The sequence below is a fragment of the Phacochoerus africanus genome, chromosome 2 (assembly GCF_016906955.1).
Source record: "Phacochoerus africanus isolate WHEZ1 chromosome 2, ROS_Pafr_v1, whole genome shotgun sequence".
Taxonomy (NCBI): domain Eukaryota; kingdom Metazoa; phylum Chordata; class Mammalia; order Artiodactyla; family Suidae; genus Phacochoerus; species Phacochoerus africanus.
In genome coordinates this window covers 110,395,082-110,408,697 of record NC_062545.1, presented here as the reverse complement: position 1 = coordinate 110,408,697, position 13,616 = coordinate 110,395,082, and the positions used below count along the sequence as shown (strand labels likewise).

General features: G+C 39.0%; 1 protein-coding gene across 10 annotated transcripts in view; it reads right to left on the bottom strand.

Annotated features, from left to right (window-relative positions):
* HERC1 (HECT and RLD domain containing E3 ubiquitin protein ligase family member 1) overlaps window positions 1-13,616 on the bottom strand; it is a 206,552-nt gene that overhangs the window by 65,702 nt on the left and 127,234 nt on the right. For 8 of the 10 annotated variants that reach the window (XM_047765943.1, XM_047765980.1, XM_047765969.1 and 5 more), the window contains 5 exons: window positions 11,760-11,870; window positions 11,470-11,646; window positions 4,329-4,568; window positions 3,871-3,954; window positions 944-1,464 (listed from right to left, as the gene is read on the bottom strand). In XM_047765943.1, coding sequence (XP_047621899.1) covers window positions 944-1,464; window positions 3,871-3,954; window positions 4,329-4,568; window positions 11,470-11,646; window positions 11,760-11,870 — 1,133 coding nt within the window. The remainder of the gene's footprint in view (window positions 1-943; window positions 1,465-3,870; window positions 3,955-4,328; window positions 4,569-11,469; window positions 11,647-11,759; window positions 11,871-13,616) is intronic. The other 2 variants (XM_047765948.1, XM_047765978.1) reach the window with 1 other exon arrangement.

Sequence of the window (13,616 nt, the reverse complement as noted above, 5' to 3'; positions counted from 1 at the left end):
TTCCACAAGTAAAATTTTCATTCTTTTCTTAGCTTGGAATGGGGGAGGGGGAGACTAGAGTTCATTACCTCCTGAAATTGTGTGCAAATGTCATGTATATGTATTTTTCGGCTGAGAGGGGATGCAATTATCATTAGATTCTAAAACAGTGCCACCTCCAAAAAATACTTAAGAACCATTCATTGTTTTTGACATTGTCCTATATCATACTAATAAAGAATCACTTTAGGCAATATAATGAAGTTAAAAAATATCATTAATAAATCCATGTTTTCAAATGATACAATTATGAAGAGTCATTAGATGAGTCCTCTTATCAAGTGAGATACCTGACATACTTCCTTTTAAAGATATGAAGTTTCTATTTCACAAAAATCCTATCTGATTGCAAGCACAGCCAAATGCTTTTAAGCACATAGTTTATGCCAAATAAATGTAACTTTCATATCTATCCAAAATACAGCACACTGAGTGTATAGAAATATATGCTTTAAAAAAAAGCATGAGTATCATCGATAATCCGAAACCTAATTTTAGTCACTTAAATGTACCCACTCTACATTCAAAGCCCTCCAACATAAAATGTAACTGATGGATATGCTGTCTGGCTTTTTTATATTCCAATGTGTAATGGAAATGCTTACAAAAGCAGCAAGCCAAATGAAAAATATAAAGAAGAATGCCAGTTAAACCTAATCTAGTGAACTTACCTTTCTTCATAAAACAAAACAAAAAAACTATATATTTTACTAAGTATTCTAAGGAACACGAGTTTGGGAAATATTCCTTATTGAAATCAGAGTACTCGTACCCAGCTGTATGAAAAATTACTTTTAAAAGTAAACTGGCAGCTCATCTAAAATAATTACTCACTGCCCATAGGCAATGGCCCATATCACCATTAAATACTCATTTTCTACAGGTGTAACTCAACAAATCATACCTGATGGTAATTTCTGCTTCATCCCATTGGACCTTGGCAGACGTACTGCCCTCTTTGACCACTCCCAGCAGCGTGGCATGGCGCCCAGTTTGCTTGTGAACACACCGACCTCCAACTCTAAGACCAGCATCAACTCCTCCTATCACTGCCAGCACAGGCCACACCTCTATGCAAAGAGTCCTCAGCTGCGGCTCTGAGAGGTCAGCAAGGCCATGTCTATTATGTTTACCTTTCTCTTCCTCTTTGCTCTCCTTCTCCTCTCTCATTTCATTTTCCTCTCGGCTCTGAACCGAGCGGCTTTTCTTGAGCTTCTGACCTGACTCTTTAATACATATCTTAATTTTGTGCAGCCTTTCCATCATTTTTTTGTTAATGCAGTAAGTCCAACGGTCTGTTCGATGAAGGATACGAATAAGCTGAATAGTAGCCTCTGCCAGTACTGCTGCTACTGGACTACAAATGGGATCTCCTGGAAGTAAGTCTCGTGGTGTGCCACGCATCTGCATATCACAAATTTTCACCTATAAAAGAAAAGAGGAGGGTAAACGTGATTATTAATAGTTCTCCTAAACTACTAATTCTATAAATTATGAAACTGTAAATTCTAACACATGTAATCCCATGTTGAACTAGTGTTCGGTCTCCTGATACATGTTATGTTATACTACTGGCTTCCAATAAGGAGTGAACAAATATTATAGATCTACTCAAGTTAGTAGCAGCATGGTCCTCTGAAATAAGCTACCCTATTATTTAAACTTCCTGGAGACTGGAGTTCCCATTGTGGCTCAGTGGTTAACAAATCCAACTAGGAACCATGAGGTTGCAGGTTCGATCCCTGGCCTCGCTCAGTGGGTTAAGGATCTGGCATTGCTATGAGCTGTGGTGTAGGTCACAGATGGGGCTCGGATCCCGTGTCGCTGTGGCTGTGGTGTAGGCCAGCGGCTATAGCTCCGATTAGACCCATAGCCTGGGAACCTCCATATGCCGTGGGTGCAGCCCTAGAAAAAGACAAAAAAAAAAAAGTCATTTGTAAACTTCCTGGAGCCTGAGAGGAGGAATGCTGCTGTGGCCACCCAAAAGACACAGACCAGGGTGTATGTGACTGACTCAATTTACTCCCCTAAAAGTCTTGAGGATCTAGTTACTCTAATCCTCAATACTCTAGAATAAAAAACAAGTCCTGGGACCATTTTTTACTGTTCCAGGAGCACAAAAAATAAAATCACAAAACTAGATAATTGATATATTCCCAATCTGGACACACACTTCAAATAAGACATAGAGGTTAAAAGAAGAGCAAGACTTGGGTTTAAATCTTAACGCTACTGTGTAATCTTTGGAAATCTTACTAAACCTCAACCTTTCATCTGAAAAAAATTGGCACTAATAACGCTATCTCATTATTTTAAGGATGAGGGAGTTCCCCTGTAGCTCAATGGGTTAAGGATCTAGCATTGTCCCTGCTGTGGATCTGGTTACAGCTGTGGCACAGGTTTGACTGCTGGCCCAGAACCTCCTCATGTCCCAAGTGTGGCCAAAAAAAAATTAAATTAAATCATATACATAAAGTACTTATCAGCACAGTGCCGAACACAAAGTAAGTGTTCGAAAATGTTAAATTTATTAGTATTTTTTCTCAGATTCTGAAATCAGAGAAGACTTCTGGGTAAAATAAATGGACTGATCCATAGTCTAAGGTTAAATGAGTTCCTTCAAGGTTCACAGAAGGGCAACAGGCCATCATTCTAACCAGAACATACTAGAGCTGGGCTACAAGAATATCATCAGGAAAGTGATAAAGCAGGAACTAGGTTGCTTCTTTATTTCCAGTTCGGTTTTGCTGACTACCTATTCAAGAAGCAGTTCCTCTCTCGCATGAATGGCTACCTTGAAATTTCATCTTGAAAATTCTAAAAAAGTACTTAAAAACCTGAATAAAAGGTGACTTTCACAGTTAGGATTTATCAAGTCTAGCACTTTCATTATAGAAATGTTATATATAAGACAGCCTGAAAACTTTGTACTAAAAAAGAACTCGATATTCTGGAGACCAGACCCAGGCTATACTTTATCTTCAAGTAAAGGCATGGGATAGAAAACCAAATCTGCCCACCACACAGGGAGACCCACAAAGAAATTGTTTCTGCCTGAGTTTTAGATAGAGAAAGAAAGTTTTTAGTGAGAGGGTATTTCTTTAAGGGTTAGGATTCAAATTTATACCATCAACAAGGTCTGAGAATCCCCTCAGCTGAATGAATGAAAGGCAGCTTCCCCATCATAACTAGAACTTCTATTATTCTGCTAATGGTACCTGATTACATTTAAGATTATTTCTAGATTTCTCTCTCATATGCACAAGTGCCAATGAACCAGATTATCCCTAAACTATTTCCTATAATTCCTTTCTTACACATATGTTTGAAAGCTGACTCACTATATGCAAACTACCAGAACATCAAATAGCGCCTTAATAAAGAATTAGAGGCAATTTCTAAAAGTAATCTAACCTTCTTTTACAAGAATTATCTGAGCAGGTATTTTTAACGCCAGAAGTAGCTTGTTACATTTGTAAACACTATCTGATGTTAACCAATTTTTTTTTTTTTGGTCTTTTTGCTATTTCTTGGGCCGCTCCCACGGCATATGGAGGTTCCCAGGCTAGGGGTCCAATCGGAGCTGTAGCCACCGGCCTACGCCAGAGCCACAGCAACTCGGGATCCGAGCCACGTCTGCAACCTACACCACAGCTCACGGCAATGCCGGATCGTTAACCCACTGAGCAAGGGCAGGGACCGAACCCGCAACCTCATGGTTCCTAGTCGGATTCGTTAACCACTGCGCCACGACGGGAACTCCCTGATGTTAACAAATATTAATAAAAAATATCCTTTATGCCTAATTATAGAGGTTTGAAGTCTCATTACCTTTTCTCCTGGGTTGCTACTATAGAACATTACACATGGGTACAATTCTGCTGCATCCACATCTTCAAAAGCTAATTTGGGTTCCTATAGCATGGCAGAGGTTATAGGAAAAAAAAGAAACAAAAATATTTTTTAAAATTGCTAATATTCAATTATATCAAGATTCAAAGCTCTTATGCGACAGAATAAAAGTTACTAGAGCCAAAACTCAATTAACCTTGCTAACAAAGGAAATTCTACATATAATAAATGATTCTGATTTGTTTCTCTGTTTCAATAACCTTACGAGGATTTTACTATCTTTCTCTTGTTTGGTGCTGATAAATACTATAAGAACCAAAAGGTTATTAGAGAAAAAAGCAGAGAAGGGTAATTTATAAACTGAATAACTAGCACTTGAATAACTGAGATGAGGATGAACAAGAAAACATTCAACACTTTTGAATGAGTTTCAGTACCTCTCCATTCTTCCCAAAGGAAATGGTCCTGGCTTCCATGTCTAACACGCAGGTAATGAAATCTCCTTGAGTAAAGCTGGACAACGTCAGAGTCTGTTCTCCATTGTGATAGAGGTTACCACTATAGGCCCGATAGAGCCACATATCCGAAGTAGTACGGTGGTTAAAGTCGTGTACTGGCCAGCGAGAAACTCCAACACATGTGCCTTCATTACCTCGGTTTTCCTTCACAATGTAAAACTAAAATGAAAGTGGTAATGTTTATGAATATTCAAAAACCTTGTTTACATATTATTAACTGTATAGAACAATACTGAGGAATGCTTATAAATAAATTTATGTATTTATGAGAACATACCTTTATTTTCAGCTTAAGTGAAAATAACATACAAATGAAACAAGTTCTCCATTTTGTAAAGATTTTAAAACAAATTTAATCTTTACTTTGTAGAATATTATGCATAACTTTTGAGTATTTATTTAAAATAAATGACTTTAGCTTACATCTTAATTATGAAGCTGAGGAAATATGTCCAGTCCAGAAAATTATTAATGGAAAGCTTAAATTTTTTACGTACAAATTTTCTAACTACTCTCTTATGTATACTTCTGTACAGAAAAGAGTTAATAATAGCAGGCCTGAGACTGCTGTCTTTAAACAGGCAAGCTTGTAACACTTGCCCCTGGATAGTATCTGGGAATTCAACTGGTAAATAGTTTCTTGCACTTATAAAAAATTATTCCTAAATGATAAGGGTGGCTCACCAGGACTAAAATGTTTGAACAATGTGGTTTACACTCAGTATATGCTTTCCCTTTGGGAGTTTGGAGTTTTGGTACATTCCAGACAGAGGGCACCTTCATGGCCAGTCTCCAATAAAAGTCTTGAGCGCTAAGTCCCTAAGGGGCTTCCCTAAAACATCACACACATGTTGCTGCGTTTTGTTGCTGGGATAAGAGTGTGCTCCATGTGACTCTGCATGGGAGGGAGAGAACATAGGGAAGCCTACACATAGATTCCTCGAGGCTCCACCTGTGTCTCTTTCCCTTATTATCCCGCTATGTATCCTTACTATGCTGTTATAATAAAACTTGGTCATCATGAGTGCAACAATATATACTGAGCCCTATGAGTCTTCCTACCAATTTTTGAATATAGTGGTGATCTTAAGAACCTCTGACACAGTGGTGGCAACATGAGACTCACAGAACAACTCCCATTCATTAAAATATAATTACATACTTGAGGGAAAGAGAGAGAAGTATGGAAAGACAAAAATCTGGTGGCTATGGAGTTATCCATGCTATGAAACAGCAGATGAGTGGCTATCTGTTGTGAGAAGTAAGAGGCCACCAGCCTATGCCAGAGCCACAGCAATGCGGGATCCGAGCCATGTCTGCAACCTACACCACAGCTCATGGCAACGCTGGATCCTTAACCCACCGAGCAAGGCCAGGGATCAAACCTGCAACCTCATGGTTCCTAGTCGGACCCGTTAACCACTGAGCCACAAAAGGAACTCCCATGGAATCAAAAATAATAGGTCCAACCACAGAAGGGTCAGCTGACTGGATCCCCTGGCTGATTTTTGCCCTGCTAACTAAAGTGAGGGAAAAAAAGAGCAGCAGGAGGAAAACTTCTGTTGTTCTATTTTCTGGTGGAAAAAGAAAAGGCCCACACATTTCTACACATGGGCTTTGGATGGGCCAAAGAATAAAAATTAGCATGCAGTTGCTAATTTTACGAGTGTGCGCTGCTCTTTCCTCCAAGTGAGAGGAGATAAGGTATTTAAACCAGTTCCCAGGGCTGCAACAAAGGGAAGGGAGGGAAGTAGGGAGGGAGATAGGGAAGAGAGAAAGAAAAAAGAGGAAAAGAAAGGGGGGGAAGGAAGAGGAGGGAAAGGAGAAGGAAGTAGAGAAAGAAGAAAGAGGAGAAGAAAGGGGGGAAGGGAGAGGAGGAGGAAGTAGAGAAAGAAGAAGAGGAAAAAGAAGGGAAAAGAAAAGAGAGAGACAGAAAAAACTACTCTAGAGATTTTCTTTAGCCTAAATGCTGCCACTCCTGTTCCAGTGCCCTGTGCCTACCAATTAGCCCTGTGAATGCTAAATTTACTGCTAGGAGTCTGAGTAAACCTGAGATCTGAGGAAAAAGTAAATTTGATAAAACAACTCTGCTTTGTGGCTACTACATCTGGATGTATGATAAAAACTGATGTAAAATGTTATAACCTTTAACTTCATAAATGCTAAGAAATCATTCTAATAAGTGAAAGCTGCAAAGGAAAAATGTTAGTGGTACACGACTTGCTTGCTTTTTCCACTGATATGTATACTGGAATTTAAACTCTGAGAGTACTGGAAACAAAACAAGCATCCATAACTGATCATTTCTTGTTATGATATTTTCCCTATTGGAACCACTGGGAAAAAAGAAGACAAAATAAAAACAGTGGCAATCTTCGCAAAGAAATAATACTTTAGTTTTGAAAAGCAGTTGTTAGTTGCCAATTAGTTCTAATAAAGTCAGGTATCTGACCTTTATAGGCTGATGGTTTTCCAACCAAAAGTTCACTTTAAAAAAATCTTTATCGGAGTTCCCGTCGTGGCGCAGTGGTTAACGAATCCGACTAGGAACCATGAGGTTGCGGGTTCGGTCCCTGCCCTTGCTCAGTGAGTTAACGATCCGGCGTTGCCGTGAGCTGTGGTGTAGGTTGCAGATGCGGCTCAGATCCCGCGTTGCTGTGGCTCTGGCGTAGGCCAGTGGCTACAGCTCCGATTCAACCCCTAGCCTAGGAACCTCCATATGCCGCAGGAGCGGCCCAAGAAATAGCAACAACAACAACAACAACAATAACAACAACAACAACAACAACAACAACAACAACAAATCTCTATCGATGTGGAGTTCCCATCATGGTTTAGCAGTTAATAAACCTGACTAGCGTCCATGAGGACGCAGGTTCGATCCCTGGCCTCACTCAGTGGGTTAAAGATCTGGCATTGCCATGAGCTGTGGTGTAGATCATAGATGCGGCTAGATCCTGTGTTACTGTGGTGGTGGCGTAGGCCAGCAACTACAGCTCCGATTCGACCCCTAGCCTGGGAACCTCCATAAGCCGTGAGTGCGGCCCTAAAAAAAAAAAAAATTATTGATGTATAGTTGATTCACAATGTGTTAATTTCTGCTGCACAGCAAAGTTATACATACATATACATATACATACATATACATATACAGTTATACATACATATACATATATATTCTTCTTCATATTCTGCTTATGGTTTATCACAGGATATTGAACATATATAGTTCCCAGTGTTACATAGAAGCACCTTGTTGTTTATCCATTCTATATATAATAGTCTGCATCTGTTAATTCCAAGCTCCCAATCCATCCCTCATCAACCCCCTTATCCCTTGGCAACCACAAATCTGTTCTCTATGTCCGTGAGTCTGTTTCTGTTTCATAGATAAGTTCATTTGTGTCATAATTTAGATTCCACATACAAATGATACCATATGGTATCTGTCTTTCTCTTTCTGACTTACTTCACTTAGTATGATAATCTCTAGGTGCATCCATGTTGCTACAAATGGCATTATTTCATTCTTTTTTATGGCTGAGTGGTATACACATATATCACATCTTGAAGTACATATTTTTGAGTGGGTAAATTTGAATTCTAAGACTGAGAAGGCAAAAAGAGCTCAGGAAAGCCTTGCTCACCACTTAAAATGCAGCTGTCTGGTCCTGTCCTGTAGGTTCTAGGCTTTATTGCTATCAAAAAAGTTGCTACCTCTATAGAATCCTAAATTTATAGATTCCAATTGCCTGGACCTGTCTCTAAGTTAAAATCTGATATTGTCTGCTACAGACTGTTTCAACCCAACATGAGCTAAAAGCAGGCACCAGGCCAATAAACAAAAATCAACCGAGGATTTAATCAATGCAGCCATAAACTGAAAACATTATGGATTTTAGCTGGACTGTCCAGGTTTCCTGTATATGCTCCTGGAAAGGGGCCTGAACTTTTGACAGAATCATCTAATTTGAGCTGCCAATTGGCTTTGTATTTCTTTTTTCTTTTTTTTTTTCCCCTGGTCTTTTAGGGCTACTCCCGAGGCATATAGAATTTCCCAGGCTAGGGGTTGAATCGAAGCTGCAGCTGCTGGCCTATACCATAGCCACAACAATGCAGGATCCAAGCTACATCTTCGACATACACCACAGCTCAAAGAAATGCTGGATCCTTAACCAAATGAACGAGGCCAGGGACCAAACCCACATCCTCATGGGTACTACTCTGGATCATTATCAATGCATCACCATGGGAACTCCTGGCTTTATATGTCTAACACAGAAATTGATTACTACCTTGTGATTCCTACTGAAAACTAAAAATCAGAGGTGGGCATACCACAGGAAACATACCTGTTTGCCCATTCTCATAAGACTGGACTCTTGACCTCTTCTTGGGGATATCCCACTGCTGTTGACTCACTGTGTTCAGATTTGTGGACTAGCTGTAATTTACAACAGACTGATAGCTTGATTCTATGTCTGATACACACGTCTTCATAAGGCAGCTTATTAAATGAAGCTCTCCCCAGAAAGACATCGATTTTTTCTAGGCTTCTCACTGGATAAATGATTAGGATGAAAGAGGTAGAAGGTTTTGTAAACCTATTCTGAAAAAAAATTTTTTAATTGGGATTTTTGTCCTGATAAATTCCTAACCTTTCTGGTTAAGTTGTATAATTTTTTTTTTTTTTCTTTTTTGGCTGCCCCTCAGCATATGGAGCTCCCAGGCCTAGGAATCAGATTTGAGCCTCAGTTTTGCAACCTAAGCCACAGCTGCAGCAATGCCAGATCCATAAGCTGCCGTGCTGGGCCAGAGATCGAACCTTCATCCCAGCACTCCCAAGATGCCATTGATCCTATTGTGCCACAGCAGGAACTCTTAAAAATATTTTCGTATATATTAAAAAAAAAAGTTTTTGTGTGAAAAATTTTTTGTCGCTCTTGCACATAACCCTTCTGGACAAAAGGTCAAGATGAAGATAAAAAAAAGAATGAAAAAAACCTGAAGTTATAATTACTAAATGGGGAGGGGGGAGCCATGATGTCTTGAAGGCTGTTTTGAGCACTTTAAATTCAAACTGACTTTGGAGCTTCCCCCATTACACATGACAGGCTATAATAAGCCCTGGAATTTCCACAGAACACCTCAGATGTCATCCACACTCTTGAGGCAGGTAACTGATGTCACAAACAAACAAAACCATTTAACCAACTGCCCTTCAGAGACACTCCCTCTGAAACCAAGGACTCAACTAAAGTATTTAGACTGCAATGGGAACAGAAGGTGGGAGGCCCCCTGGTGGGAGTTCACACTGGATACCTGTTCTTGCACTACTGTACATCCTGATTAGGGATATCTTAACAAACATTTTGTTTGTTTGTTTTGGTTTTTTTGGCCACAGTTTTCAGCATCTTAGTTCCCATACCAGCAACTGTTCCCAGGTTAGGGAGTGAACCTAGGCCACTGTGGTGAAAGCAATGAATCCTAGCCACTAGACCACCAGGGAACTCTAAATAATTACAAACTCTTCATTTCTATGGATACCAGAACATGATCTCTGGAATTTTGTTTTTTGTGTATGTACCCTATCCTGAACCCTGGACTGGTCAGAGTTATGCTGTGCTAAATTTAAAGACAAAGCTACATGGGAGTTCCTGTTGTGGCGCAGTGGTTAACGAATCTGACTTGGAACCATGAGGTTGCAGGTTCAATCCCTGGCCTTGCTCAGTGGGTTAAGGATCCAGTGTTGCCATGGGCTGTGGTGTAGGTCACATACGCAGCTCTGATCTGGTGTTCCTGTGGCTGTGGCGTAGGCTGGCAGCAACAGCTCCGATTGGACCCCTAGCCTGGGAACCTCCATATGCCGCAGGTGCAGCCCTAAAAAGACAAAAAGACCATTAAAAAATAAATAAATAAATAAATAAAATAAAGACGAGGCTACATGACTTTTTAAGACAGACCTTCATGGTTAATGAGACTTGTTTTAACTAGCTAAGTCTAAGACCCCTAAAAGACATAACTGAAGTCAATATTAGAGTGGCCTCACCCTGTTGCCTCGTGTCTTAGTAGATAATAATATTAATTTTACTGTGAAAACACTATAGCCAAGAGCCAAGGAGGTAGGCTGTGCAAAAAGAGAGGTAACACAGCAGAGAATGCTGTCCTTAGAAAGGTCTCCTTGCTTAGGAGTTCCCATGATGGCTCAGTAGGTTAAGAATCCAACATATCTCTGTGAGGATGCAGGTTCGATTCCTGGCTTTGCACAGTGGGTTAAGGATCCAGAAATGCTGCAAGCTATGGTGTAGGTCACAGATGCAGCTTGGATCCGGTGTTGCTATGACTGTGAAGTAGGCCAGCAGCTCCAGCTACAATTTGACCCCTAGCCCAGGAACTTCCATATGCCATTAGTATGGCCATAAAAAGGAGAAAAAAAAAAAAAGGAAAGAAAAGGTCTGCTTGCAATGCTAGTCCCTGACTGACACCTGGGAACTAGACTGCTAAACAGTTCCCTACACTGACAAAAAAAAAAAAAAATTCCCTAACTGAAATGGGTGGCTCGTTGTGTTAAACTATATGACAATATGAGTTAAACTATATGACAATATGATTTATGTTAAAAACTTCACTTTCCTCCTGGGGAATCTAAAATTTTAGTATATGCCAGGCAGAATGTATATGACTAGCCTGGCATATACTAAAAAAAAATCTTGGGCATTCAGACTCTAACACACTCTCCCAGACAGATACATCACACACATTTTCACTGCTGTGTGTGCACCATGTGACCCCCTCATAGAGAGGATGACAGTTATTTTTCAAATGTACATTTAAAAATTTTTGAGATAATTTTAGAATTACATAAAGAGTTACAAATAATTCAGAGTTACCATATATTCTTCATTCGGTTTCCATTTATGCTACAATCTTACATAGTAATCAAACATTTACACATGATGTTCTTTTTTTAAAAAGTCTTTCCACATATTTTTTATAAGAACCTAGGAGGAAAAGACTGAAAGATAAAATCCTTTTAAAAACTACTTGGAATTCTACGCACCTTCCACTGATAGCACCCAGAAGTTACTCCAGTTGATGCCAATCCATATCCTTTTCCTCCACTTCCATGAGTTAAAATCTGTCCATTTTCCACTATACAACACTGAGCTTTCTCTGGGTCAAAGGACACTTCTTGTATAGGAAGATTCTCATCTTCTTCCTCCAACTCTCCCTGCTTCTACCAGAAACGAAACTGGGTCAGTATTTTAGAGAGTTAATATACTTTCTAAGACTACTAGGTTAGAGGTAGATATTTATTATCTACCAGTTACCAGCCATTGTACAAATTACCTGTAATTTTATTTCTTGTTCTTTTTCCTTTATCTGAATAGCATGTTTGGCCTGAGCAATGGGTGTCTCCCACATACAATCCGATAGAAGGGAAAATAGGCGTTCAACAACCTATTTAATGAAGGGAAAAGAATGATAAAATTTGTAAAGGATAATCTTAACTACTTTTAGAAAATATAAGTCATAGAAAATCCTAAAGATGCTACCAGAAAACTACTAGAGCTCATCAATGAATTCAGTAACGTTGCAGTATACAAAATACACAAAAATCTCTTGCATTTCTATATACCAACAATGAAAGATCAGAGAGAGAAATTAAGAAAACAATTCCATTTATCATTACATCAAAGAGAATAAAATATGGAAGAAAGAAGAAAAAGACCTGTACTCTGAAAACTATAATAAGACACTGATGAAGGAAACTGAAGATGACACAAACAGAAAGATACACCATGCTCCTGGATTAGAAGAATCAATAGTTTCAAAATGAATATACTACCCAAGGCAATCTACAGAGTCAGTGCAATCCCTATCAAATCACCAATGTCATTTTTTGCAGGATAGAACAAAAAAATTTCAAATTTGTTCAGAAACTGAAAAGACTTCGAATAGCTAAGGCAATTTTGAGAAAGAAATAACAAGGCTTTTTCATCAAAACAGTAGGGTACTGGCACAAAATAGAGATCAGTAGAACAGGATAAAAAGCCCAGAGATAAACCCATAGACATATGGTCAACTATCTATGACAAAGGAGGCAAGAATATTCAATGGAGAAAAGACAGCCTCCACTAAGTGGTGTTGGTAAAACTGGACAGCTACATGTAAAAGAATGAAATTAGAACATTCTCAGAGTTCTCGCTGTGGCAGAGCAGACTGAGGATCCACCATTGTCTCTGAGTGGATTGGGTTGTTGCTGAAGCATGGGTTCGATCCTCAGCCCTGCATAGTGGGTTAAGGATCCAGTGTTGCCACAGCTATGGCATAGGTCGCAGCTATGGCTCAGATTTAATCCCCTGGCCTGGGAACTTTCATATGCAGCAGGTCTAAAACAAACAAACAAAAAAAACATTATCTTATACCATACACAAAAGTAAACTCAAAAATGGGTTAAAGACCTAAATGTAAGGCTGGATAGTATAAAACTCTTAGAGTAAAACATAGGCAGAACATGCTGACATAAAGTGAAGCAATAGCTTTTCAGAACCGCCTTCCTGAGTAATGAAAATAAAAACAAACAAATCGGACCTAATTAAATTTAAAAGATTGTGCACAGCAAAGGAAACCATAAACAAAATGAAGAGACAACCCATAGAATTGGAGAAAATCTATGCAAATGAAGTGACCAACAAAGGATTCATCTCCAAAATATGTAAGATCTCACACAGCTTTGTATCAAAAAAGATAAATCATGTGACTGTAATATTAAGTCACCTGTGAAACATAATTATACCAATGTCTGATAGCTACTTTGGGTGTATATAAGTTAAATATCATCTTTTGAAAGATCATTAATCCACTACAAAGTGGTTCCATTGCCCTTGTGTTGCCTCACTATATGGACTTCTGATTAGGCCATGAATCCTCACATCTTTCTCTCTCTAGATGCCCAAACCTAGTAAGAAATTTCACAAATTTTCCTTTCTTTTTGACCTTGAAAGTATTCACTATTCCACTACAATGCATACCCCATAACTAATTTAATTTCTCTTTCTCCTTGATTGGAGATGAAAAAGAAAGCAATTTCAGAAGTGGAAGTTGTACTACTGAATGACACATTTATAACTGGAGAGAGTGTAAGTTTAGATTTTGGGTGAATCGTGTTGCAGATATAAAGAACATATTCTAATAAATTTAAAA